At 43.6% G+C, this 23,733-nt stretch overlaps 1 protein-coding gene across 5 annotated transcripts in view; it reads left to right on the top strand.

The window, feature by feature from the left end:
- PCNX1 (pecanex homolog 1 (Drosophila)) overlaps positions 23,027 to 23,733 on the top strand; it is a 181,163-nt gene continuing 180,456 nt past the window's right edge. For 4 of the 5 annotated variants that reach the window (XM_018054011.1, XM_018054014.1, XM_018054012.1 and 1 more), the window contains exon 1: positions 23,027 to 23,540. In XM_018054011.1, the coding sequence (XP_017909500.1) occupies positions 23,388 to 23,540 (153 nt within the window). In that variant the 5' untranslated portion in view covers positions 23,027 to 23,387. The remainder of the gene's footprint in view (positions 23,541 to 23,733) is intronic. The other variant, XM_018054015.1, reaches the window with a different exon arrangement.

The following is a 23,733-nucleotide window of genomic DNA, read 5'->3' as shown; positions in this document are numbered from 1 at the left end:
AACTGAAACTAACACGTATTGTAAATAACTATAATTCAACAAAGAGGAGAAGAGGAAGGCGGGGGAGGGGAAGGGAGAGGGAGAGGAAGAGGAGAAGAAGAAACAGCAGGTGCTGAATGAGCAAAAGCATCAAAGACCCAAATACTGGGTTTGGGCAGAGAGTCAAGAGCATAGACCAGGAATCAGGATGATAGCTCTGTTGTGGAGACAAAATGAAGATGGCACAGGCTTCAGAGTTAAGCACATCTAGGTTTGTATCCAAACGCAACTCTTTATCTGCTGTGTAAACTTGGGTGAGCCACTTAACCTCTCTGAGCCTCCATTTCCTTGACTAAAAAGGAACGTAATAATGCCTATCTCACAGAGTTGTTATAACAAGTATAAATAATTCAGGGAAAGTGCCTGGCACTCGGAGCTCTCAACAAATGAGAGCCGTTATGATTATCAACATCATCCTCATTATTTGTATTGAACCATAGAGATTTCTTCGGCTCAGGGCGAGACAATAAAGCAAATGAGAGGAGGGTTTGCCAACAACAGAGGAGCCAGGAAGGGAAGCCGGGCCTCTCCAGCGCAGACCCCAGGTGACTCCTCTCACTTAGATCCTGGCCATTTATAACTGCTGGTGTGCTCATCTCTTCTTGTGCTCTGTGATGCTACCTGCATCGTCACTATTTCCTCCAGCAAAAATAAAAGAACCTAAGATTTCCACTAAAAGAGCCATCCAGCCTGTGCTCTGTGGCCGGCATATCTATTCATCTTTTCTGCGGGGTGAGCTCTCACTGATATCCAAGGATACCACCTGCTCAGTGGTTCTGACAACCGTCTCTATGGTTTCTGGTCAGATCTCATTAGCTAAGTGAGGTGGAGCCCAGCAAGGTTAATAGGTTAATGTTGGCAGGGGAGGTTGAGCGGGGAAGAGGGGAGACGGGAGACACAGGTGGTGACAAGAGATGATTTTCAAGATGGAAAGACATGCTGACCCAGCCTGGTGTCAGGGGATGCTTACTGGGGTAGAAATCCAAGGTCTACCTTCTGCAGCCTCTGAGAAGTCCATGAGGGCGTATTTATTCGGAGGAGGACATTCACCACAGTGATCCTGCGTTGTTTCCAACTGATGTGGTTTTCCTTCTTTACTGAGCTCACTCAGCTCTTAGTGCCCAATTCAATAACAACCAACATTTATTAAACCTTTACTTCATGCCAGACACTGGGTATTTTACATGCTGTCCCATTTAAGCCTCACTGCTGCTGCTGCTGCTAAGTCGCTTCAGTCATGTCCGACTCTGTGCGACCCCATAGACGGCAGCCCACCAGGCTCCCCCGTCCCTGGGATTCTCCAGGCAAGAACATTGGAGTGGGCTGCCATTTCCTAAGCCTCACTGCACCCTCTATGAAATTGGTAATATTGTTTGCTCCACTTCATTAATAGAAGCTCAGAGAAGTTCATCAACTTGTCCAAGGTCACACAGCTAGTAAAACTCTGAGCCAGGGTGAGAATTCAGGTTTTGCTGATTCCAGTTCTCCAGCTCTGAACTAGAGTGGTAAGCAGCGCCTCTTGCTTTTTAATATGCATATGAATCCCATTGTTGTTTAGCTGCTAAATCTCTTTTGTGACTCTATGGACTGTAGCCCACCAGGCTCCTCTCTCCATGGGATTCTCCAGGCAAGAATATTGGAGTGAATTGCCATTTCCTACTCCAAGGGATAGTCCCTACCCAGGAATCAAACCCATGACTCCAGCACTGGCAGGTGGATTCTTTACCGCTGAGCCACCAAGGAAACCATATGAATCATGGAGGATTTGATCTGGATGGGCTCCGAGAGGCTGCATTTATAACCAGCTCCCAGGCTGTGTATGTGCTGTTGGTGCATGGATCAAACTTTGAGCAGCAAGGATCTTACCTGGTAGATCTGATTTACAATGGTGGGTCAGTTTCTCTTCTGAGGAGTTAGGATTTTTGTCTTGGATAAGAAACTTTTATGCCATCTACAGAGTATGTGTTTGCTTTCCATGCTGAGGAACAAGTTATCACAAATTTAGCCCCTTTAAACAACTCCCATTTATTATCTCATGGTTTTGGTGGGTCAGGCATCTTGGAAGAACATCACTTGTCTCAGATTCTATCCAGGCTGAATCAAGTTATCATCTGGGCTGTGTTCTCATCTGGAGCTAGGGGTTGCACTAGCTCATACAGGTTGTCTCAGAATTCAGGGTCCTGCAGCTGGAGGACTGAGATCCCTGTGCCCTGGTTGGCTATCACCAGGGGCCCGCTCTCAGCTATCCTGGAAACGCTGCATTTCTTGTCACCTGGCTCTTCCATCTTCAAAGCCATCCATGGAGAATCTCCCTTTCCGGTACTTTAAGTCTCCGAGACTTTTTCTGCCTCTGATCTCTAGTTGCAAATTTATGTCAAGATCACTCAGATAATCTCCCTATCTTAAGGTCAACTGATTTGGGATCTTAATAACATCTTCAAAATTCCTTCACAGCAGCACCTAGGTTAGTGTTTAACTCAACAACTAGGAGAAGTCTTGAGGCTACCAGGGGCCAGAAATCCTGGGGGACATCTTAGAATTCTGCCTGTAACAAAGGGTTTTGGTTTTTCTGGTTGAGCTGTGTGTTGACTGATCAATGATTTTGACAGTCATGGAAACTGAGACTGTATAAACTGTCTCATTTCTGCTCATTTGACGTAAGCCTCTCTTTTACTATTAAAATTTACCAGCCAGGGTTTCAGAATAGAAATGAACTGTCTTGTGGGGAGATTCCAGCAAAATGAGCTAAGCACTTCTTGTTATTTGTTGTATAAACTGAAAGTGTAAAACAGCAACTGATCATTTGGAGTTTTTCACTGACTCACAACCAGTGTCCAGGAATAAGTCCCCAGATAGAGTGATGTTTACTTGAAGGCAGCAGCTTCTACTCCGAGTACCTGTAGATGACATGAGTTAATTAAACATTGTGCTGTGTGCAACTCTTTGCAACCCCATAGACTGTAGCCCGTCAGGCTCCTCTGTCCATGGGGATTCTCTGGGCAAGAATCCTGGAGTGGGTTGCCATGCCCTCCTCCAGGGGATCTTCCCAATCGAGGCATCAAACCCAGGTACCCCACGTTGCAGGCAGATTCTTTACTGTTTGAACCCTCAGGGAAGCCCATTTTATTAGTGCCTGCATTCTAAAGAAGGGTTTGCAATATCCTGACATCGAAGATCTGACTGAAGTCCCAGGACTCAGGTGCATCTTTTCTGAGTTCTATCCTGTTTCCCTCCCAGTGGCACTGTCCTATGGTTACATGGCTCTTAAAGTGTTAACCCAGCATTGTTCTCCTTACCCAAAGAAAAGTCAAAGTAAAAAGTGTGGGGAAAATCTGCTGGACACCTGCAGTGGGGAGGTAATTCCCAGGGGTTTTCTGTAAAGGGAAGAGTTCCCTCACCAAGCAAAGCAGAGAGGGGAGAGACAGGCACACTCTGCGGATGTTAGGTTTGGAACCTCCAAAGCTATAGCAAGATCATTATGTGGGAAATACTGCAATTTTCTTAGCCCACTCACAGCATCAAGCGCAGCAAGGGAATGGCTCTGGGAAAATCCCAGTGTCCATGGCAACCTCGGGGTGAGGAGGGAAAATTAGTAGTGGTGTTTCTTCCTCCAGAGCTTGAAAGCATGGTTGAGGTGACTGCCTTTAACTATATTTTTGCCAGCATATAACACAGCCTGCTTTGCATTTTTGGTCTCATGGCACCGTTTTTGAAATACGAATCTTAAAAGCAGGGCATTTCTGCTGTGCCTGCTGAGACCTGCTTTATCACTCTCCTATTTCAGCGTCAAGAAAATAATGCTGTCATTCCAGCTAGGAGGTATTTTGATTGTTCCAGACAGAAAGCTGGCTGATCACATTTAGAATGAGAGAAAGAGAGAGAGAGAAGGAGAGAGAGTGTGTGTGTACTTTTACGGTGTATATGTGTCTCCTTTCTGGGGCTGAGAAGGAAATGACCTCATCTCAGCAACGGATAAACACATTTTGGTGGTAACTGATTCCCAAGTTGAGACCTTCTATGAGGTCTTTGAGCACTGTGGCTGTTTGCTAACAGACAAGGAGGATTCCTCCCCAAAGTTATCATTAGCAGAGTCCTCTGCCACTGGCTTCTAAATAGAAGCATAAACGTAGGGTAGTAAAATAGAAACCAGGAATAAAATAAGAGAGTTGAAATAAACAATCTCTAAAGGCCCCTTTGATTTAAAGAAAATTCCAACTTGGACATTGGCAGACATAGAAATGATGATAAATGCCCCAAAATGGAGAGTATAAATTTAGAAAGGTAGTGAAAATCTTCTCAACTGATAAATGAATTTGTGTGTGTGTGTGTGTGTGCCTGTATGTGCATATGCAAGCTTTCTTCAATTTACAGGTGAATTTTTGAATGATGGCTTAGTTGATGGCAGAGTGGAAAGGATTCACAGGCCAGCCAGAAGCCCTGGAGCAAGGCAGACGTTCCCAGAAGGTCTTGGCAGAAAGAGTCAGACTGAAAAGCTGGCTGGCCGGTAATGCCAGGAAGGGGAAGAGATGTGAGTGGAGCACAACCACATAGAGGGGAGGTCTGGGCAGCCTGAAACCCAAGCTAGCTGCTGTGAATGGTGGGCTCATGGGAACTGATTCTTGCAGAGTGCAGTTGAGAGGAGAGATTTGGGAGGACAGACAGGAGAAGGAGCCCAGCACCCAATCTAAAACAAATGGATAGAACAAGCGTCTCTGAAAAGGGACCCAGATTCAGGCTGCTAGGGACTTGATCTCTAGGCAACAGACTAGGATGAAGGAAAAGGTTTGTGTAGGCCCCACAGCAAGGCTGATTTGATGCCCTCCTCTAGAGAAGCCAGCTTAGGGCTCCTTAAATTCTCCCAGATCCGAGAGATACTCTAGGGTCTCAGCTGGACTAATTGGCAAATCATAGAATTAGGTGTGCGGTTTCAATAAGTTTAAGATGTGGTTCCTGTCCTCAGGGGTTTGTAATCTATTTGGGAAGAAAAGGTCAGCACATATGAGACAGAGAAAAGGATGTCTGGGTGTTTATTAAATGCATTACATACCAAGTTGCAGGTGTTATAATAAAAGGAAAAATTAGTATGACCAGAAAGGTCAAGGAAGGTTTCATAGCGACTGGTGCGCCTTAAGGGATGGTTTGAAGTTTTTAAGCAAAGAGGAGCAGATTCCGGGCATTGGGAATAGGAGATGTTCATGGAGGTAGAGAGAGGAGAGTAAGAAATATCACAAGATACCTTCTGCATCCTGTTCTGACAGGTAAGCATAATTAAGCCTTTCATTCCTGCAAAGACAGCCATTAGTGGAACAGCTGATGGATGAGTACTTGGAAATCAGAAGATAAAGAGAAGAAGTGGAATTGGCTCAATAAAGAACAGGATAAGAAAGAAGGTGGACATACCTTCCAGGCTCTGTGTTTGTGGCCAAGAGTCTGTTTCAGTCTCTTAATCAATCCAGCCTTGACTTGCAACAGTGCCCATGCAAGCCTGCAGGGCATTTCCCTACACGCTTCCTGCCTAGGCTCCTCACCCTTATCATTTTGATTTCTGGTTTTCTTTCCATTTATTTAATGACTGCGGTGGAGTCAAATTTTCCTATTAATTAAAACCCTTGGGATCTTAGAGCCTTAGTCAACATTTTCCCCCACTAGCTGACATAATGAGACACATTGTGTTCCGAGAGCTCTGGATCTCATCGCTGACAGAACAGGTCACCTGTTGAGCATCATCAGGATGAGAGTCATCGTCAAGACGACTGCTCTATATTGAGGGGGTGAGTCAACTCAGCGTATTTGTCTATCTTCACGGCTTTTACTGTAAAAAGAAAAACATTGAGTTTCAACGTATTTCTTCAACACTGACAGTTGCCTTTCCCAGTCTGCTGCTGCTTAAGAAATTCCTAATTGTTAATGTCAGATCCCAGGATACTGGCCTAGCTTATATTGCTGAGAAAGGAACTGGTGGCAGAGAATCTTGGCTTTCAGCTGCTGTTTGACTCTGTAGGAGCAGCAAGAAATAAGAGCTGGGGCAATTCCTTTCCGTTAGCAGCTGCTTAAGCAGACTTGACATTTGGGCTGGATCAGTATTTCAACTCACCCCAATGTAGACACATTTCCCACCTTAAACATGTAATGTATGTACCACACCACAGAGCAGGCTTTTCCTGTGGGCTTGTAGCAAGAAAAAGCTGGCTACCCTACAAGGTTGGACTGGGTGACCTGTATAAGGTACTGGTGGTTGTGGGAGGTAATGACAGTGATGAACACTTGTTTAGCAATTTATAGCAGATTGTTTTAAACCTGATTTAATCCTCTCAACAAGTCTGAGAGAAAGAGGTTATTTTACTATGCATTCTACAGATCGGCAAAGAGACTTCCTTTCTTAAGCAACAGTCAGTGAGTTGATGTTCAGAAAGGAACCCAGTTTCTCTGAATCTCAATCCCACATCCTTCCTAGTCAACCAGAGGTTCGAGTCCACTGTGTGGCAATCAGTTGTGAGATATCACACAATAATTTGTCACTAATAAAAAATAAGATTTGATGTTGATATGTTTATATTAAGGTAAAATTGGCATATAATATTCTACTAGCTTCAGGTGTAATGGCGATATATTTTAGAATCATAAGTCAGAGTAGATGATGTCTCTCTCACTTTTTTGTATTCAAATGTGCTTTAGGAACAAGGAGAATGGATCAAATTGCAGAAAGCTACCTGTGGACCCACACACATCAGTTTTATCTGTGCGACAGCACTGAAAGACCGTGGCTGGTGGAGGCAATGATAGTTGTCATGATGGTAAGTTATCGCCCTCCTTCACTTCCCTGGAGAATGTTGGTTTTCACCAAGGTTTGAATCTAGGTTCTGCTACGAGAGTGTGTTGCTTATGTGAATGTCATCCACCTTGAAAGCTCCAGAAGGCACCGGTGGAGAATCACTGGAGCTCATTGCGCAGCCTTCCCCACAGATCTGACTCTGACAGTACCCTGTTCAGTTCTTTGGAGCCACTATTCTATATTAAAGCTGGGTACCCATCCCTGACACATACTAACGTAATGGTCATTTGCTTAGAGGAAAAAGCTGTATAACCAAATCTTAATTTTCATTTGTAGGAAATGTTAAAACTACAGTGTTCCAGTAATGGCAGTACCATCACTTTGTCTGTAATGTAGGCTATAAAAACACTGTTATTACATGAATACGATCTAAATATTTGTGAAGATCTGAGAACTTGCTGCAGCATCACTCCTGGCCACTGTGCAGACATTCAGATGATGTTCCACTTGGTGCGACTTAGAAGACACACTCAGAATATGTCTGGGAGCCCCTTTCACACAAAATAGTGCTGTTGTGATTTCTGCCTCTCCACCCACCCTGGGACACTTGGCAACGTCTGGAGATATTTTTTATTGTCATCATTGGAGATACTGGCATCTAGAGATGTTGCTAAACATCTTACAAGATGGTTACATCTTAAAGCCGCTTCACAACAAAATATTATTCATCCCCAAATATCAACAGGTCTGAGGTTGAAACTCTACTCTGAAACTCTGCACTGATACTAAAAGGATAAGCATGTTGGTAGAAACTTCTGTGTGATGCAGCTGAACAAATGCAGTTGGGTTCAATCACAGAAGGGGAGAAAAGAGTTGGTTCCTAGGACTCGGCCATCTCTATGTCATTCACCTTTTGGGAGTCAGTTTCGCTCAAGCCTCTAGATTACAGGTGAAAAGTCACTTGCAGTATTTCCTGTGGGTTTCTGGGTGTCTTGTTTAGCAGTGGGCTGTTGATGATACTTGCTTTTTCCACTGCTACTGCCTGTTCCAAACTGTTGCTTTCAACTCTTGCCTCTGCTGCCCACCTTCCAGGACCATTCCTCTTTCCCCCTCTCTGCAAATCCAGACAAAACACTTCTTACATGTGCTTGCTGTAGGTGGCAAACTATTGCTGATGGTTCAGGGTTATTTGTACATTTCTTAAGTCTGCTTCACCTTAGGAAATTCCTCACTGGCCATGATCTCACATAGAGTTTCACTGTCCTATCCAGCTGTCATTCTCTCGTGCCCTGTTCATCTCTTTAGGGTGCCTTACGCTGTCTCTGTTGACCAGCTGTAAACTCACAGACCCTATTCCCTTTATATAGGAAGTAATTTGGTCTTCTTAGTTTCACTCACTACTTCTCTTGCCCTGGGAGGGGTGAGAGTGGGATTATTCAGATAGGAACATCAAAGTATTTACCTAGACAAATAACAGCAATCATAAAAAAGCCATATCCCATGGGCTGGATTATGACATTGTTCTGGAAGGCAAAAGTACAAGTACTGTTTTACATAGAATTTGTTTTTCTTCCACAGACTGGGGAGACTTTCTTCAACAGACTGGAGAGAAGCAATGTGATGTAGTGATTAAGATCAGTGGGCACTGGAATTAGACAATCAGGAATTTGAATCTTGGCTCCACCATTTTTTGCCTGTGTGACTTTGGGCAAGTTACTTAACCTCTCAGTCCTTTAGTTTCCTCACTATTCAGTCAGTCAGTCACTCAGTCATGTCCAATTCTTTGCAACCCTATGGACTGCAGCGTGCCAGGCCTCCCTGTCCATCACCAACTCCCAGAGCTTGCTCAAACTCATGTCCATGGAGTTGGTGACACCATCCAACCATCTCATCCTCTATCGTATCCTTCTCCTCCTGCCTTCAATCTGTCCCAGCATCAGGGTCTTTTCCAATAAGTCAGTTCTTCACATCAGGTGGCCAAAAGATTGGAGCTTCAGCATCAGTCCTTCCAATGAATATTCAGGACTGATTTCCTTTAGGTTTGACTGGTTGGATATCCTTGCAGTCCAGGGAACTCTAAAGAGTCTTCACACCACAATTCAAAAGCATCAGTTCTTCAGTGCTCAGCTTTCTTTATGGCCCAACTCTCACATCCATACATGACTACTGGAAAAACCATAGCTTTGACTAGACAGACCTTTAATGTCTCTGCTTTTTAATATGCTGTCTAGGTTGGTCATAGCTTTTGTTCCAAGGAGCAAGCATCTTTTAATTTCATGGCTGCAGTCACCATCTGCTTTGATTTTGGAGCCCAAGAAAATAAAGTGTCTCACTGTTTCCATTGTTTCTTCATCTATTTGCCATGAAATGATGGGACCGGATGCCATGATCTTCATTTTTTGAATGTTGAATTTTAAGCCAGGGTTTCACTCTCCTCTTTCACTTTCATCAAGAGGCTTTTCAGTTCCTCCTCACTTTCAGCCATATGGGTGGTGTCATCTGCAATCTGAGGTTATTATCTGCATATCTGAGGTTATTGATATTTCTCCCTGCAATCTTGATTCCAGCTTGTGCTTCATCCAGCCCAGCATTTCGCATGATGTACTCTGCATATAAGTTAAATAAGCAGGGTGACAATATACAGCCTCGACATACTCCTTTGCCAACTTGGAACCAGTCTGTTGTTCCATGTCCAGTTCTTCCTCAGCATTACAATGGGGGAAATAATAGTAGCAATCTCATAGAGCAGTTGTGAGTATTAAAAATGTGATGCATGAGAAGTGCTTTTAATTCAGTGGTAGACACAGAAACTGCTCAACAAATGGTGTGTATTGAAGAGTGGCGTATACAAGCAGACTGTCCACAAAAAGAGAGAGAGTATGCAATAAACACATTCCTCTAGAGAGGGATGAGTGTACTAAACTATAGGAGTTCAAAGAAAACAAAGGCTTCTGCCCTTAGAAAACAGCCCAGTCTCCTGGGAGAGACAGAGCAGTACACACATAGCTCTAATGTGATGTGGCAGAGCTCGGGCAGATGTCTGCTTATACTTGTCAAATGACTGTTACTCAGCAGTGACCCTGACACTGTTGCTGTTGGACGAATATTAGTTTCTATCCCACTAGAGAATCACAATGCCTAGTACATTCTCCTTGCAGTGAGAGGAAGATTAGTAGAGAGTCCCTGAGTATCTGGATTTGGTCGGTCCCATTGCCAAAAACCACCGCTTAAGGATCCAAGATGTGTCTCCCCCCTCTATGGGTAGACTCGGAGGGGCTTCAGATCCTCGGGTGCTTCACCTTTGAAGACTCGGGGCTCAGCAGCATCTTAGAAAGCAGACAGGAGCCAGCTACCTGCCCCAAGCCTATAGGAGATTAATGATGCCATGTCTAAAAAGTGTAAATTATTAAGTAGAACATTAAATATGCCAGTTTTAAGTGACTGAATTCACTGAAGTCAGACTTTACTATTTTTAATTGCTAATATTGGGAATACATATCTTGAGTAAGCACATTTCCAAATAGCAATGATGATGGAAACGCAACAAGCATTATTCTTCATATGATTTCAAGACCTTTCCATCCCATGTTCTCCCTAATTTCCAAAATATACTACGGTCTATGATGAGTTACAGAAGCTCTCTGAGCTATTATTTTGCTAACTAAAGTCAATGAAAACTTAGATTTTTAGAAAATACTTATAGAGTATTGGCAGTACCTTGAGTGTCACAAAACAAGAGAGGGTATCATTATTAAGTAGCATAAAATTAAAGTTAATCAAATAGGGAAAAAATCGAAGTTGGACTGATTTCTCACAGCTAACCAGGATAAATTCTAAGTAGATATAATATTTAAGTGTTTAAAATGAAACCATCTTCTCTTTTAGAAAAAGCTAAAAGAGAGTTATTCATCATAGAGTAGGGAAGGCTTTTCTCATTGTGGCTGTAAATCCAGAACCATAAAAGAAAAGAAAAGATTATATGTTCAATTTCATAAAATGAAATTTTCAGCATAGAAAAACCATAAGCAAAGTCGAAATGACAAACTGGATGGAAATATTTGAAGCTCTATTACAGACCAAAGACTAATTTCCCTTGGCATATAAACTCAGACAAAGTGGAAATGAAAAGATCAACAGTGCAATAGAAAAATGGGCAAAGAATATGAACGGGCAAGGCCTGGAAGAGAAAGCACAAATGAAAGTGATTCATCCTTACTCACCAAAAAAAAAAATTGTGAAGTTTTAAAATTATACCAAGATATCAGTTTTCAATGATCAAATTAGTGAAGACCCAAAGGTCTGATACAAATCTCTGTGGATAAGGGTGCTCTGAAACAGGCACTTCCTACCCTGCTAGTAGGAGCATAAACTGGTACAACAGCTAGATAGAGCAATTGGCATTAACTCTACATTTACAAATTCATGCTTTAGATATTTGCCAAATGTGCAAATTGCAATATTATCCATTATAGCCATGTTTTAAAAGCAAAAAGGTAGCTACCTAAATGCTCATCCATAGGCATTAAATTAATCACGGCACATTCATATAATACTGTATGTACTGTATAATTACATACAACACCATGCAGTGAAAAAGGAGTGATGAAGCTCTTTGTTTGCAATATATGGGAGATGATTATATAATAATGTAATATTAATATTGATATATTATTAATATTATATAATCATCTCCAATATATAGTGTTAAGCAAAAAAGCAAGGCGTTAGGAATTCCTTGGCAGTCCACTTAGGACTGCTCTCTTTCATGGCCAGGGACCTGGGTTGGATTCCCTGGTTGAGAAACTAAGATCCTACAAGCTGAACGATGCAGCCAAAAAAAAAAAAAAAAGGGTGTGTATAACGTGTTATGCTTTGTGTGCAAAAAGAAAGCATATATGTGTATGTGCATATATATGTATGTATGTATTTTTCTTGAATATATATAAAATACGTCTGTATAGCTGGGGTCATCACTGTATATCCTTTTGTTTTGGATATTCAACTATATGAAGTATCATCTATTAAAGCTTTAAAAAATGAAATAAATAATAATAAGCCAAAAATGTATAAATAAGTCAATTAATACATTAAGTAAAGTAAATTTAATAAGTACATTTAATGGCTGAGTTTCCACACCCATGTATGTTTGTCTGTCTGTTCAATCTCTGTTCCTCCTCTCTGATCTTTAACATAACCCAGATTTATTTAGGCATCTGCCCCTCCCAACATACCCTTTGTGTCTCAGTTCATATCTGGGACTGTCTGGTCTAAGGGTAATTCCATTCCCATGGCAGTACTTGGTCCAGGAACCACAGCCAAAGTCAGTGTGTGGCATTGCCCTGAGAACAGGAATTGACTCAAGAATGCTAGAGGCTCCTGGGAAAGAAGTTTCCTTCCTCTTAGGTGAACTTCACCCAAGTTCATGACATTTCTATGTGAAACCAGTAACTGCTACAGCCATTTCATACTGTGAAGGAAGTGGTCCAAGGTGGTCAAAGCCAACACATACAGGAGGTCATCTCAGGGTACTGTAGGAAAATAGATCCCTAGAGACACTAATTAAACTATCTCTGAAGCCTGTGCTATCCCCTGGAGTTGCAGTTGTCTGAAGTTGTCTCCCTTATTGTTTACGTGAATGCGAGTTGAATTTTCTGTTACTCAAAGCCGTAGGCTAATACCCAGATTGCACAGAGGAATATGTTTCCAAGAATCGAAGTGAAACACATGGGTAAGTCAGAAGGGAAAAAATGCCTTCTGAAGTTTCTCAGACTGAGCAAACTGCCAAGGCACATGGCGTGTGTTGACATAAAAACTTTCCAAATCAGGCTCTGAACTCCATTTAGAATATGATGCAGAAATAAGTCGGGAGGAGGAGGTTAAGACACTGAGCAGGAAGATACCAAACTTTACGGTGGTTGTGACCCAGGAGGCGGGTCACAAAGTTTCATCTCCTTTCTCTACATTGTCTCAAATTAAAAAGGAGAATATATTACTTTCATGATGAAAAATGACATACCAGCCCCAAAGGCCACGTGAAAGCAGAATGGTAGAGAGGCTGGGCCAAGCAAACCCCCAATAAGTTAATGTCAGGTTTTCAAAATACAAGCCTGAAGGCTAAAAAATAAATAACTGCTTATAAATTGCTCTTCTTAAATTAGGAAGTTTAAGAATTTCTTGTAAACCTGAGGTTGTTAGGAGTGAGAGATATAAAATAAAATGGAAAAAGGAAATTTAGATTACAGCTGTAATTTTGAAGCAGAGTTCATTTTTCTGTTCTTGAGACTGATTTTCACCAATACTTCTGAGATGTCATATTTCTCAAGACCCCTCATATGGAGTTTGTTTTCATTTTCTGGTAATTCCCACAAGCTGAGGGTCATTACAGGATTGAGACTGGGAGGCTTTAGAATCTTCTGGACCAAGGAGAATTCTGGAGGTAGATAATAAGATTTTTTTTTTTCTGTATTAAACCACCGGCCACTTTTGAAAAGGAGAAGGAAGATGAGATCTCCATAAAGGACCCTTGTGTTAGAGTAATCAGGAAAGTAAGAGAAAACCAGGAAAAGACAGCAATGATCCAGAAGCAAAAGGATTTCCTAAGATAGGGACTGCAAGGTGCCTGTGGGCTCTGTAACTAGGAAATCACTAGTAATCTGGGCAAGAGTAGTGATGAGAGTTAAGTTAAAGGAAGATGAGGAATGTTCTTTCACCCTTAAGAGACATGGCTGAGAAGGAGAGGGGAATGAGAGTAGAAGCTGGAGTCGACAGAAGGCTTAGGGTTGAGAGGGCCTGTTTATAGGCTCAAGGCAAGTGGACCAGGGTTGACAGTCTGAGTTAGAGACTGCAAATGATGGGGTCAAGAGCATGGGTAGAACCATTTCCTTATGCAGAACAGCATCTCATCCACTAAGAGAAGAAGAAGAAAAAAAAGATGCATGCATGTATAGATCAATTCAGAAGTAGAAGGGTAGGAAACAGAAAGTACAGTCCAATATCCTCTGTTTTCTTTGTGCTATGGAAGAATGGTATAGATGTCTTGAGAGCATTGGTAAGATATTTTAGTCATGAAGAAGGATGCAACAGGCACTAAATAAGAACCCAAGAACTACCAGAAAGAATCCAGGTAGAAGCTGAGATTAGGGCTTGCAAAGTTAAAGGCAGATAGGTCCAGTGTTAGGATTGGTTTCATGACAACGGTGGGAGGTAACGAAGTGAGAAAGCACCGGTCATGGAAAGACTGAACTGCAAAATCACGAGACTCACATTAGATAAGGAGGTGAAGGGAGAAGAAGTGGTTATGGTGGGGGGATGGGTGGAGAGGGGGAGTCAGGAGAAAGAAAAGAAGGAGGGTGTTTTTTAAAAGAATAAGTCAGAAACAGTAGTTCTCAATACCAGTTTGCAGAATAGGGAGCTTGTCCACAAAGCCGTTCTCTGGGCCCCATTTCAATTTAGTAAGTCTCAAGTAGAGCCTAGTTCTTAACTGCTTTTTTCAAATGGGTAACATGTGTCATGCAACAACTGACTGGTTCAAAATTGGGGAAGGAGTATGTCAGGGCTGTATATTGTCACCCTACTTATTTAATGTTTATGCAGAGCACATCATTTGGAATGCCAGGCTGGATGAGTTACAGGCTGAAATCAAGATTGCTGGGAGAAATATCAACAACCTCAGATATGCAGATGATACCACTCATGGCAGAAAGGGAAGAGGAACTGAAGAGCCAAAAGAGGAGAGTGAAAAAGCTGGCTTGAAACTCAACATTAAAAAAACTAAGATCATGGCATCCGGTCCCATCACTTCATGGGAAACAGAAGGGGAAAAAGTGAAAGCAGTGACAGATTTTCTTTTCTTGGGCTCCAAAATCTCTGAAGATGGTGACCACAACCAAGAAATTAAAAGCTATGACAAACCTAGAGAGCGTGTTAAAAGGCAGAGACATCACTCTGCCAAGGCAGGTCCATATCGTCAAAGCTATGGTTTTTCCAGTAATCATGTACAGATGTAATTCCACTGCCATTTTCTCAGATGTCTCATTAGGGACATGAAATATATAATCATATATTTCAATATATATGATCATATATGATCTATATACATATATCATCTATGCATATATATATATATTACGAACATGTGCATGTTCAGTCATTAAGTCATGTCCAACTCTTTGTGAGTCATATGAACTGTAGCCCTTCAGGCTCCTCTATCCATGGAATTCTCCAGTATAGAAAACTAGAATGGGTTGCCTTTTCCTACTCCAGGGAATCTTCCCAACCCAGGAATCGAACCCTCATCTCCTGTGTCTCTGCACTGGCAGGTAGATTCTTTACCACTGTGCCTCCTGGGAAGCCCACTGTATTACAAACAACAACATATTATACACACTGTTCCACACTTTTTTAATTGCAACCGTATATCATAAAGATCAATTGATGTCAGATCATTAAAGCCATTTCAATATTCTATTGGCTGCTTGGCATTATTCTGTTGTTTTTAATATCAAAAGATGGAAAACAACGGGTGTTTATATTCATTCTCTAATTCAGGGATTCCCAACACTGGAGGAGTTTGGCAGCACCCTATGTATTGATGTGCCATAATTAGGAAGTCCATGTTTTTAAGATTGTGATTTGGGTGGTTCATGGACTACCCACTGCAAAACACCTGTCATGGGACTTAAGAGCATAGTGAGCTTAAAAGATGAAAATACTTAGAGAAAAAGAAGGAGAAAACTAGAAAAACAGGGAAGTTTCACTTTGCGTTGTGATCTCTACTGATTTTTTTGAGAGATTTTATCCTGACTACACCACTCCCTTGGAACATATATACAAAATATACTCTATTTGCGTAATTAGAAAATGGTTATGTAAATTAACAGTTGCTGAATCCCAGTGACAATAAGCAAAGCAAAAGCAAAAACCAAAATCAAGCAAAACCAAGTCAAACCAAATGAACAAACAAAACTAGTAAGAAATATATTCCTGTGTTCTGTCAAGGTTTCCACCAAGAAAGTTGTGTAAAATCTCCAAACAAAAAATCTTTTTAGTATTAGATTGTTGCGCTGCTCATTTTTGCCATTAGAAAAAAGCTGCAGTACTCAAACTAAAAGCAGAGTCTACAACATTAAAGTCCCCAGGATTCTTGAATTCTGCTTGAATTTTTTGACTTGGGGCTAGCACTAAATAGAAAGTAGCAGGCTTTGGATTGAAACACAGGTTTATCTGATTCCACACCCCACTGTCTTTCTACGACCAAATACTGCTTCCCACCAAAGAATGTTCTTGGGTATTCCTTGCTAGGGGAGCCAGACATCCAGCTTCCAGAGGTGACACCTCTCATTTCTGCAGAACTACAGGCAGATACTCTAGATGACACTGCTAAGTCGCTTCAGTCGTGTCCGACTCTGTGCGACCCCATAGACAGCAGCCCACCAGGCTCCCCCGTCCCTGGGATTCTCCAGGCAAGAACACTGGAGTGGGTTGCCATTTACTTCTCCAATGCGTGAAAGTGAAAGTGAAAGTGAAGTCACTCAGTCGTGTCCAACACTCAGTGACCCCATGGACTGCAGCCCCCCAGGCTCCCCCGTCCATGGGATTGTTCAGGCAAGAGTACTGGAGTGGGATGCCATTGTCTTCTCCGAGGTGACACTAGTAACTACTAATCAGGTGAGCTTTTCATGGAATCACCCAGTTTCATCAGTTGGCCCAATAGGTCCTGCTGGAATTGTTACCCTGGCTGAATCAGAATGGTAAACCAGCTCCTTAATGCGGTGCAGCTAAACACATCAGACATCTGACATAAAAGAATGCTTTTGCATTTGCATATTGTTTATAAGTCAGGGATTTCCAGTATTTGGGTTTTTTTTTTTTTTTCAGTATCCTATTTATGTATCCTTTCCTTTCATTGCCCTATCCCAAAAGTGTTGTGTATGAGTTTAAGAAAAGTGATTTGGGTTTTTAAATATGCAACAGAAGATAACCTTAGGATGACACAAAACTATAGTAAGAATTACTGAACTAGTCTCAATTAAAACATGTTCTAAAGTACTCATCATGTGGAATTGTCATTAAAAAAAAAAAAAAACCAGAGTAGATTGAGATGAGATTTCCAAGAAGGATGAACTACCCCTATTATACTTACTTAGCTCCGTATACAGATATTGGGATTTTATGATTCTATTATGTAAGACTTGGAAAGGTCTGTACTCCCCCAACTCCTGCCTCAGCCACCCTTTGACTTTCATTTTCCTGATGTAATATAAAGTGGTATACAGCAAATGACTAAAAAGAGAATCAGGGAAGAATTCTAGGGCATTTCCCTTCTCTTACAAATGATCTTGACCTTTATTCTATATTTCCATTTATTACAATTTATTCCATATTTCTTCTAAACTGGTGAAATGCTTTTTGACTGTTGAAGAGTTACCAACTGAAAGCTAAAACAGACTAAAATCTTTAATTGAAAAGTCATTGCTTTCTGTGTTTATTTATTCAGATTACACTGACCAAGTGTCAATTGATCTTAACAGCTTACTACTAGACATGGTGTGATCGGCTAAGAAGTGCCTTGCCCTCAAGGAATGTCAGTTTAGGTGGAGGAATATAAAGAAGCATACATTTAGGTGCTAAATGAATGGAACATATGAGCACTCTAGGCTATTCAAAAAATAATGTGTGGGTTTGAAATAGTCATAGTGAATCTTAGTAGGCAGATGGGAGAGGAAGGTTTTCTAGGTAAGGCGTGTGGCATCAGCAACAGTATAGAGGTAGACACTGATAAATCAGTGGTTTGATAAATAAAAATAAATGCATATGCTGATATTGATGTTAAAAATGTTTTATGTTGGGGAAATTACAAAAGCTAAGTTACAGAAAACAGTGATTCAGGTTGTGGGGGACCTTGCCTGCCTGGCTAAGGAGTGTGGATTTAGCACCGTAGGCACCAGAAGGGAAAGCTTCTGAGAAAAGGAGAGGCATGGGCAAAGTGAATCAGGGAGATGAATTGGTTGGTGGAATGCAGAATGGTTTTGAAGTGAGACTGGAGACAGCAAGAGGCTATTTGGTCTGAGTTTATGACAGTACACACCAGACTGATGGATCTGGCAATGTCACAGAAGGATCGAGCAACAGTAAGACTAGGAAACTAGATATGGCAAAGGGTCTAGGAGGTTCTAAGCCTGAGTGAGTGGAGAAATGTTGGTTTCACCAAGAGAAATAAATGAGAGGAGCTGGTCCAGGGTGTGTGTGGAAGAAGACATGGATAACTGCTACATTTAGGTTGCTGGCAGGACATGTGGCTAAGCAGACCATTGCTACTGCATAAACTGACCAGAGCTGCAGTCTGTATGCCTCTGCTCCAAGGTGGGCTTGCAGGGTAGGGGGGAGGAGGGGGTTGTTAGAAAATTTTGCACACTCAGCTTTGGCCCTTTCAGGCAGGAGAGAGCATATGCTGTCAGAGCCTTTCCAGTTCTCAAGGGGCCTATGAAGTACAGGAAGTACAGTTTTAATAGAATTAGCTGAAAGATGAGCAAACGTCAGGTGGTGGTTTGGTAGTAAGTCATTGCTGCTAACTTTGACATGTTAAGTGTCACATTATTAATGGCTTTTATGCATGGCTAAGAGTGTTAACACTTAGTAAGTTAGATTCCTCAGCTTTTGTCTTGCTCTGATAGTTTATGGGTATGACAGGGTTACCTTTCTGTGTCTCTGCTTCCTGTTTATAAAACTGGAAGCTTGTTGTGGCAACGTTCATAAACACTTTGAAAGTTACAGGTAAAAAGCACTGTAGGATTCTCTCCCCTCCCACCTCCACTCCAAAGACTGAGTCAGTCTCTGGGAAAGGTCATCCATTTCACTGAATTCTTTCAATGGCTAACTCCCTAACTCAGTTAATTAGCATTTTTGTAAAATGCTTTTACCAGTTCAGAGCTGAAAGATATAGTTTATAACTGTCTTTGCTATCTTCTGGGCCTGCTCATCCTGCTGACCCCTTTTTTACTGAGTGACTAGTGCCATGTGACTCCCAATTCTAGGTGCTTGGATCAATCCTAGCCATTCTGGAGGGAACCTGCCTCCTGAGAAATCTGTACGCAGGTCAAGAAGCAACAGTTAGAACCGGATAGGAAACAACAGACTGGTTTCAAATTGGGAAAGGAGTACGTCAAGGCTGAAAATTGTCACCCTGCTTATTTAACTTATATGCAGAGTACATCATGTGAAATGCCGGGCTGGATGAAGCACAAGCTGGAATCAAGATTGCCGGGAGAAATATCAATAACCTCAGATATGCAGATGACATCACCCTTATGGCTCAAAGTGAAGAGGAACTGAAAAGCCTCTTGATGAAATTGAAAGAGGAGAGTGAAAAAGCTGGCTTAAAACTCAACATTCAAAAAACGAAGATAATGGCATCTGGTCCCATCACTTCATGGCAAATAGATGGGGAAACAATGGAATTGTTTGGGCTTCCAAGCCCAATTGGATTTTTGGGCTCCAAAATCACTGCAGATAGTGACTGCAGCCATGAAATTAAAGACACTTGCTCCTTGGAACAAAAGCTATGACCAACCTAGACGGCATATTAAAAGCAGAGACATTAATTTGCCAACAAAGGTCTGTCTAGTCAAAGCTATGGTTTTTCCAGTAGTCATATATGGACGTGAGAGTTGGACCATAAAGAAAGCTGAGCATTGAAGAATTGATGCTTTTGAACTGTGGTGTTGGAGAAGACTCTTGAGAGCCCCTTGGATTGCAAGGAGATCAAACTAGTCAATCCTAAAGGAAATCAGTCCTGAATATTCATTGGAAAGACTGATGCTGAAGCTCCAATACTTTGGCCAACTAATGCAAAGAACTGACTCACTGGAAAAGACCCTGATGCTGGGAAAGATTGAAGGCAGGAGGAGAAGGTGATGACAGCGGATGAGATGGTTGGATGGCATCACTGACTCAATGGACATGAGTCTGAGCAAGTTCTGGATTTAGTGATGGACAGGGAGGCCTGGTGTGCTGCAGTCCATAGGGTTGCAAAGAACTGGACACGACTGAGTGACTGATCTGAACCGATTAACACTCTGGAACCTCAGCATAATACAACCAGGATCAGCATGAAATGCAATCCTCAGTTCTAGGTATTAAGTTCCTCCTTCATTTCTAAGTCTTCCTCTGCCTGTCAGATCTTGCCTTTGGAAACCTGTCTTGTTGCCCCAAGCCCTTGTCTTCTAAACTTGCCCTGTACCTCCTCTTAAGAACCTCAACTCTGTTTTCATCAGTTCCCCAAAGGCAGAGGAATCCAGACCTGGGAGACAGCAGTGAGCTTGAGGTCTTACTATAAGCAGTACATTTTCTTTTAAAAATTTATTTATTTATGGCTGTTCTGGGTCTTCATTGCTGTGCAGGCTTTTCTCTAGTTTCAGGGAGAGGAGCTACTTTCTAGTTGCGGTGTCCAGGCTTCTCATTGCAGGGGCTTCGCTTGTTGAGGAACACGGGCTTTAGGGCGAGTGGGCTTCAGTAGTTGTGGCTTCTGGGCTCTAGAGCACAGGCTCTATAGTCGTGGCACAATGAGCTTAGTTGCTCCGCACTCATGTGGGATCTTTCCCGATCAGGGATCAAACCCATGTGTCCTGCATCGGCAGGAGGATTCTTTACCACTGAGCCACCAGGGAAGCCCAACACATTTTCTTAATGCTTGCTAATTTCCCAATTTTTGTCTGTCCCTGGGTTTCCCAAGGCTGCACAGCAGCTGCCCACTGGCTTACATTTTCTGTGTTGAACCAGCCTGATCTTGGCTGCCTTCCTGCCTGGTGCTGGTTATGTAGCCTCCAAATATTGTCTTCTGGCTGCACATTCATCACGCCAACTGGGTCTGCCTTCAGTTCCATGGTTGTATCTCGTTCTGGTCTCCATTCTTCCAGTCCACCTCACCCCATTACAGCTAATTCTTTTACATTAAACTACAGCAGATATTTGTTGGTATGGAAACTGATTTGGTATTGGAATTTTATCCTTGTTTACATCTTTCTTTGTGTTGGAAAAACTTGGGATCACTTCCAAAACCTGCTCAGAGAGCTTTCCTCTTTTAGGAGAAACAAATGAACACTTGACAAAGCCATGTGTCTGTGACAAAGACTCTAGGCCACTCTTTTAACTGTAAGACTGCATATTTTACCTTAATTTTGTTTTATTATATTAATATTAAATTATTTTAATTAAAAATTAAAAAAAAATTTGGGGCCACACCACACAGCATGTGGGATCTTAGTTCCCTGAACAGGGATTGAACTCATGCCCCCTGCATTGGAAGCGAAGAGTCCTAACCACTGGACCACCAGGGAAGTCCCATTAATACATTTTAAAGTCTATTTTGGCCAGTGTTCACTCAGGTCTCTCAATTTCAAGATATGTTATTGGACTTTCAAGCCTTTTTGCTTATAAGGAAACAAAGAAATCACAGCTGGGGATGGTGTTCTATGATGTAGTCTCAACTTTTAAGGTATGTTAGAATCTTCTGGAAAAGTGTTAGTTGCTCAGTTGTCTCCCACTCTTTGCGACCCCATCGACTACAGCCCACCAGGCTCCTCTGTCCAAGGGATTTTCCAGGCAAGAATACTGGAGTGGGTTGCCATTTCCTTCTCCACCGGATCTTCCCAACCCAGGGATCCTACCTGGGTCTCCTGAATTGCAGGCAGATTCTTTCCCATCTGAGCCACCAGGGAAGCATCTTCTGGAGGGTTTCTTAGAACAGAAAGCTAGGTCTCACACCCAGAGTTTCTCTGGAATGATGCCTGAGAATCTGCATTTCTAACACGTTCTCAGGCAATGTTGACACACCTGGTCCTGGGATGACACTTTGGAAACAACCGGTTATATGCTTAAATGGGCCCCAGGTGACCTGAAGCAGAGCAGTTATTGATTAGTTCAAACTCTTATCTGAGTGTATAAGGTGGAGAGTACTGAAAAATAAACTTCCAAAGTTCAGTCCATGCAGTTAGGATGACTGCTGGTGCCAGAGGTCTTTTCAATCCCATCAGAAACTCGGACAATCACTTAGTTTCTTTGAGCTTGTGTTTCCTAACCCATAAAATAAGGGTAGCCTCTATGCTGCCCTTACAGGAGTATTGTGAAGGTCAAATGAAATGGGTGTGGGAATGTGTTAACAGGAAAGCTGTATGACTCTGGAGACACTGCAATGGTTTTTCAATCTTCTTAAAACGTCAGCCCCTGTTTCTTTGGACTGTCTTGCTTTTCTCATTAATTACAGTAACTTTATTCCAGGAGTAGAGAGTACTTTTATTGCTATTATAAACTCAAACTTTTTTTTAAAATCTCGTTCAATGAGATCAGACACGCCTTACAAACGTTACTCAGAGCCAAGAATGATTCCCATTCTTTACAGTTATAAAAAGAAAAATACAAGACCCTATTGTGACTTGAGGTGGAGTCAGTTAATCTTTCAATCCTGTTTAAACTGGCCCATTAAAAAAAAAAACACCAAAAAACTGCTACAAGTCACAGCACGTTATAAAAATAAAATCACCGTATACAATGCTCAACCTCTCCACCCTATGCTTTCACATCTTTTGCAGCTTCTATTAATTCATCTGTCGTGGGAAGTAGTAAATCTGTTCAGTCCTGGCCGTGGCTATTTTTCTCAGTCAAGGGCCTCTAGCTCGCTTTATGGGCCAACACAGTTCTTGCTCAAATCGGGCGGTTTGTCGTTTTCAACCGTCATCAGCTGTACCTAATTCTTTTGGGCCTTCCATGAGTAGCTCAGATATGAGCCTCTTGTTCCTTAGGTCTTTCCTAAATATCATGAGACGTCAGCTAGGATGTTAACCAGGTTCTAAGGACAACGTTTCGGGGGTAAAAGACCCGCTTCCTAGAGTGTGAGGAACGTGCCAGGTTCGGGCACCAGGAGCGCACTGGGGGTCTGCCACAGCAGGGACTCGCGGTCCCCGGAACCTCGGCAGCCCCCGCCCCCGGCCCGGGCCCGCGACTGCGCGCGCTGCCCCCGGGCGCCGGCAGGAGGCGCCCCCGGCGGCCGAGGCGCTGCGCGCACCCGTGGGGACAGCCCAAGGGGCGGAGGGAGAGGAGAGGAGGAGCTGGAGGGGGGCGCGGCTTGCTCCCGGTCCCTCCCGGGCGCCGGGCCTCCTTCTCCGCCGGGCCCAGGGCTGGCGGCCGGCGGGGGTCGCGGCGGCGGCGGCGGCGGCGGCGGCGGCGGCGGCGGCAGCAGCGGCGGCACTGGCTGGCCGCCGTCGGCGGGGGCCTGGCTCCGGCTCCGGGTGTGAGGAGACAAGATGGCGGCGGCGCTGTGGAGGCCGGTCTCCTCCTCTTCTCCGCTCTCCTCCGCCCCGCCGCTCGCCGCCTCCTCCTCGGTCTCCTCCTCCTCGTTCGCTGCCTCCTCCTCCTCCTGCTGCTGCAGCAGCCCTAGCGACCGCCGAAGCGCCGGCCGGCTCTCCCGGAGCTCCGGAGGGGGATAGACGGGGCAGCTGCGGGCTCCGGCGACCCGGAGGCAGAGCTGGGGCCGGGGCGGGGACGGCGGCGGGGACGGCGGCGGCGGCGGCGGCGCCGGGTGGGGATGGGGTCGCAGACGCTGCAGATCCTCCGGCAGGGGGTGTGGGCCGCGCTCAGCGGGGGCTGGTACTACGACCCGCACCAGGCCACCTTCGTGAACGCGCTGCACCTCTACCTGTGGCTCTTTCTTCTCGGCCTGCCCTTCACCCTCTACATGGTGAGTGTGTGGGGGCGGGGAGGAGGGTGGCTCCTTCCCCTCCTGGCGGGCCGGGTTTCCCGAGTCCGGCGGGCGGTCGCGCCTCCCTGGCCCCGGGCCGGGTGTGTGTGTGTGCGCCCTCTTCCCCTCTCCGGCGCGCGCCCCCCCGCCATCCCGCGCCCCTGGGGGCCCGCCGCCCGGCTCCCGCTCCAGT

The sequence above is a fragment of the Capra hircus genome, chromosome 10, assembly GCF_001704415.2.
Source record: "Capra hircus breed San Clemente chromosome 10, ASM170441v1, whole genome shotgun sequence".
Lineage (NCBI taxonomy): Eukaryota > Metazoa > Chordata > Mammalia > Artiodactyla > Bovidae > Capra > Capra hircus.
The sequence above is the reverse complement of the archived record's forward strand: the minus strand, read 5'-3'. Positions and strand labels throughout refer to the sequence as shown.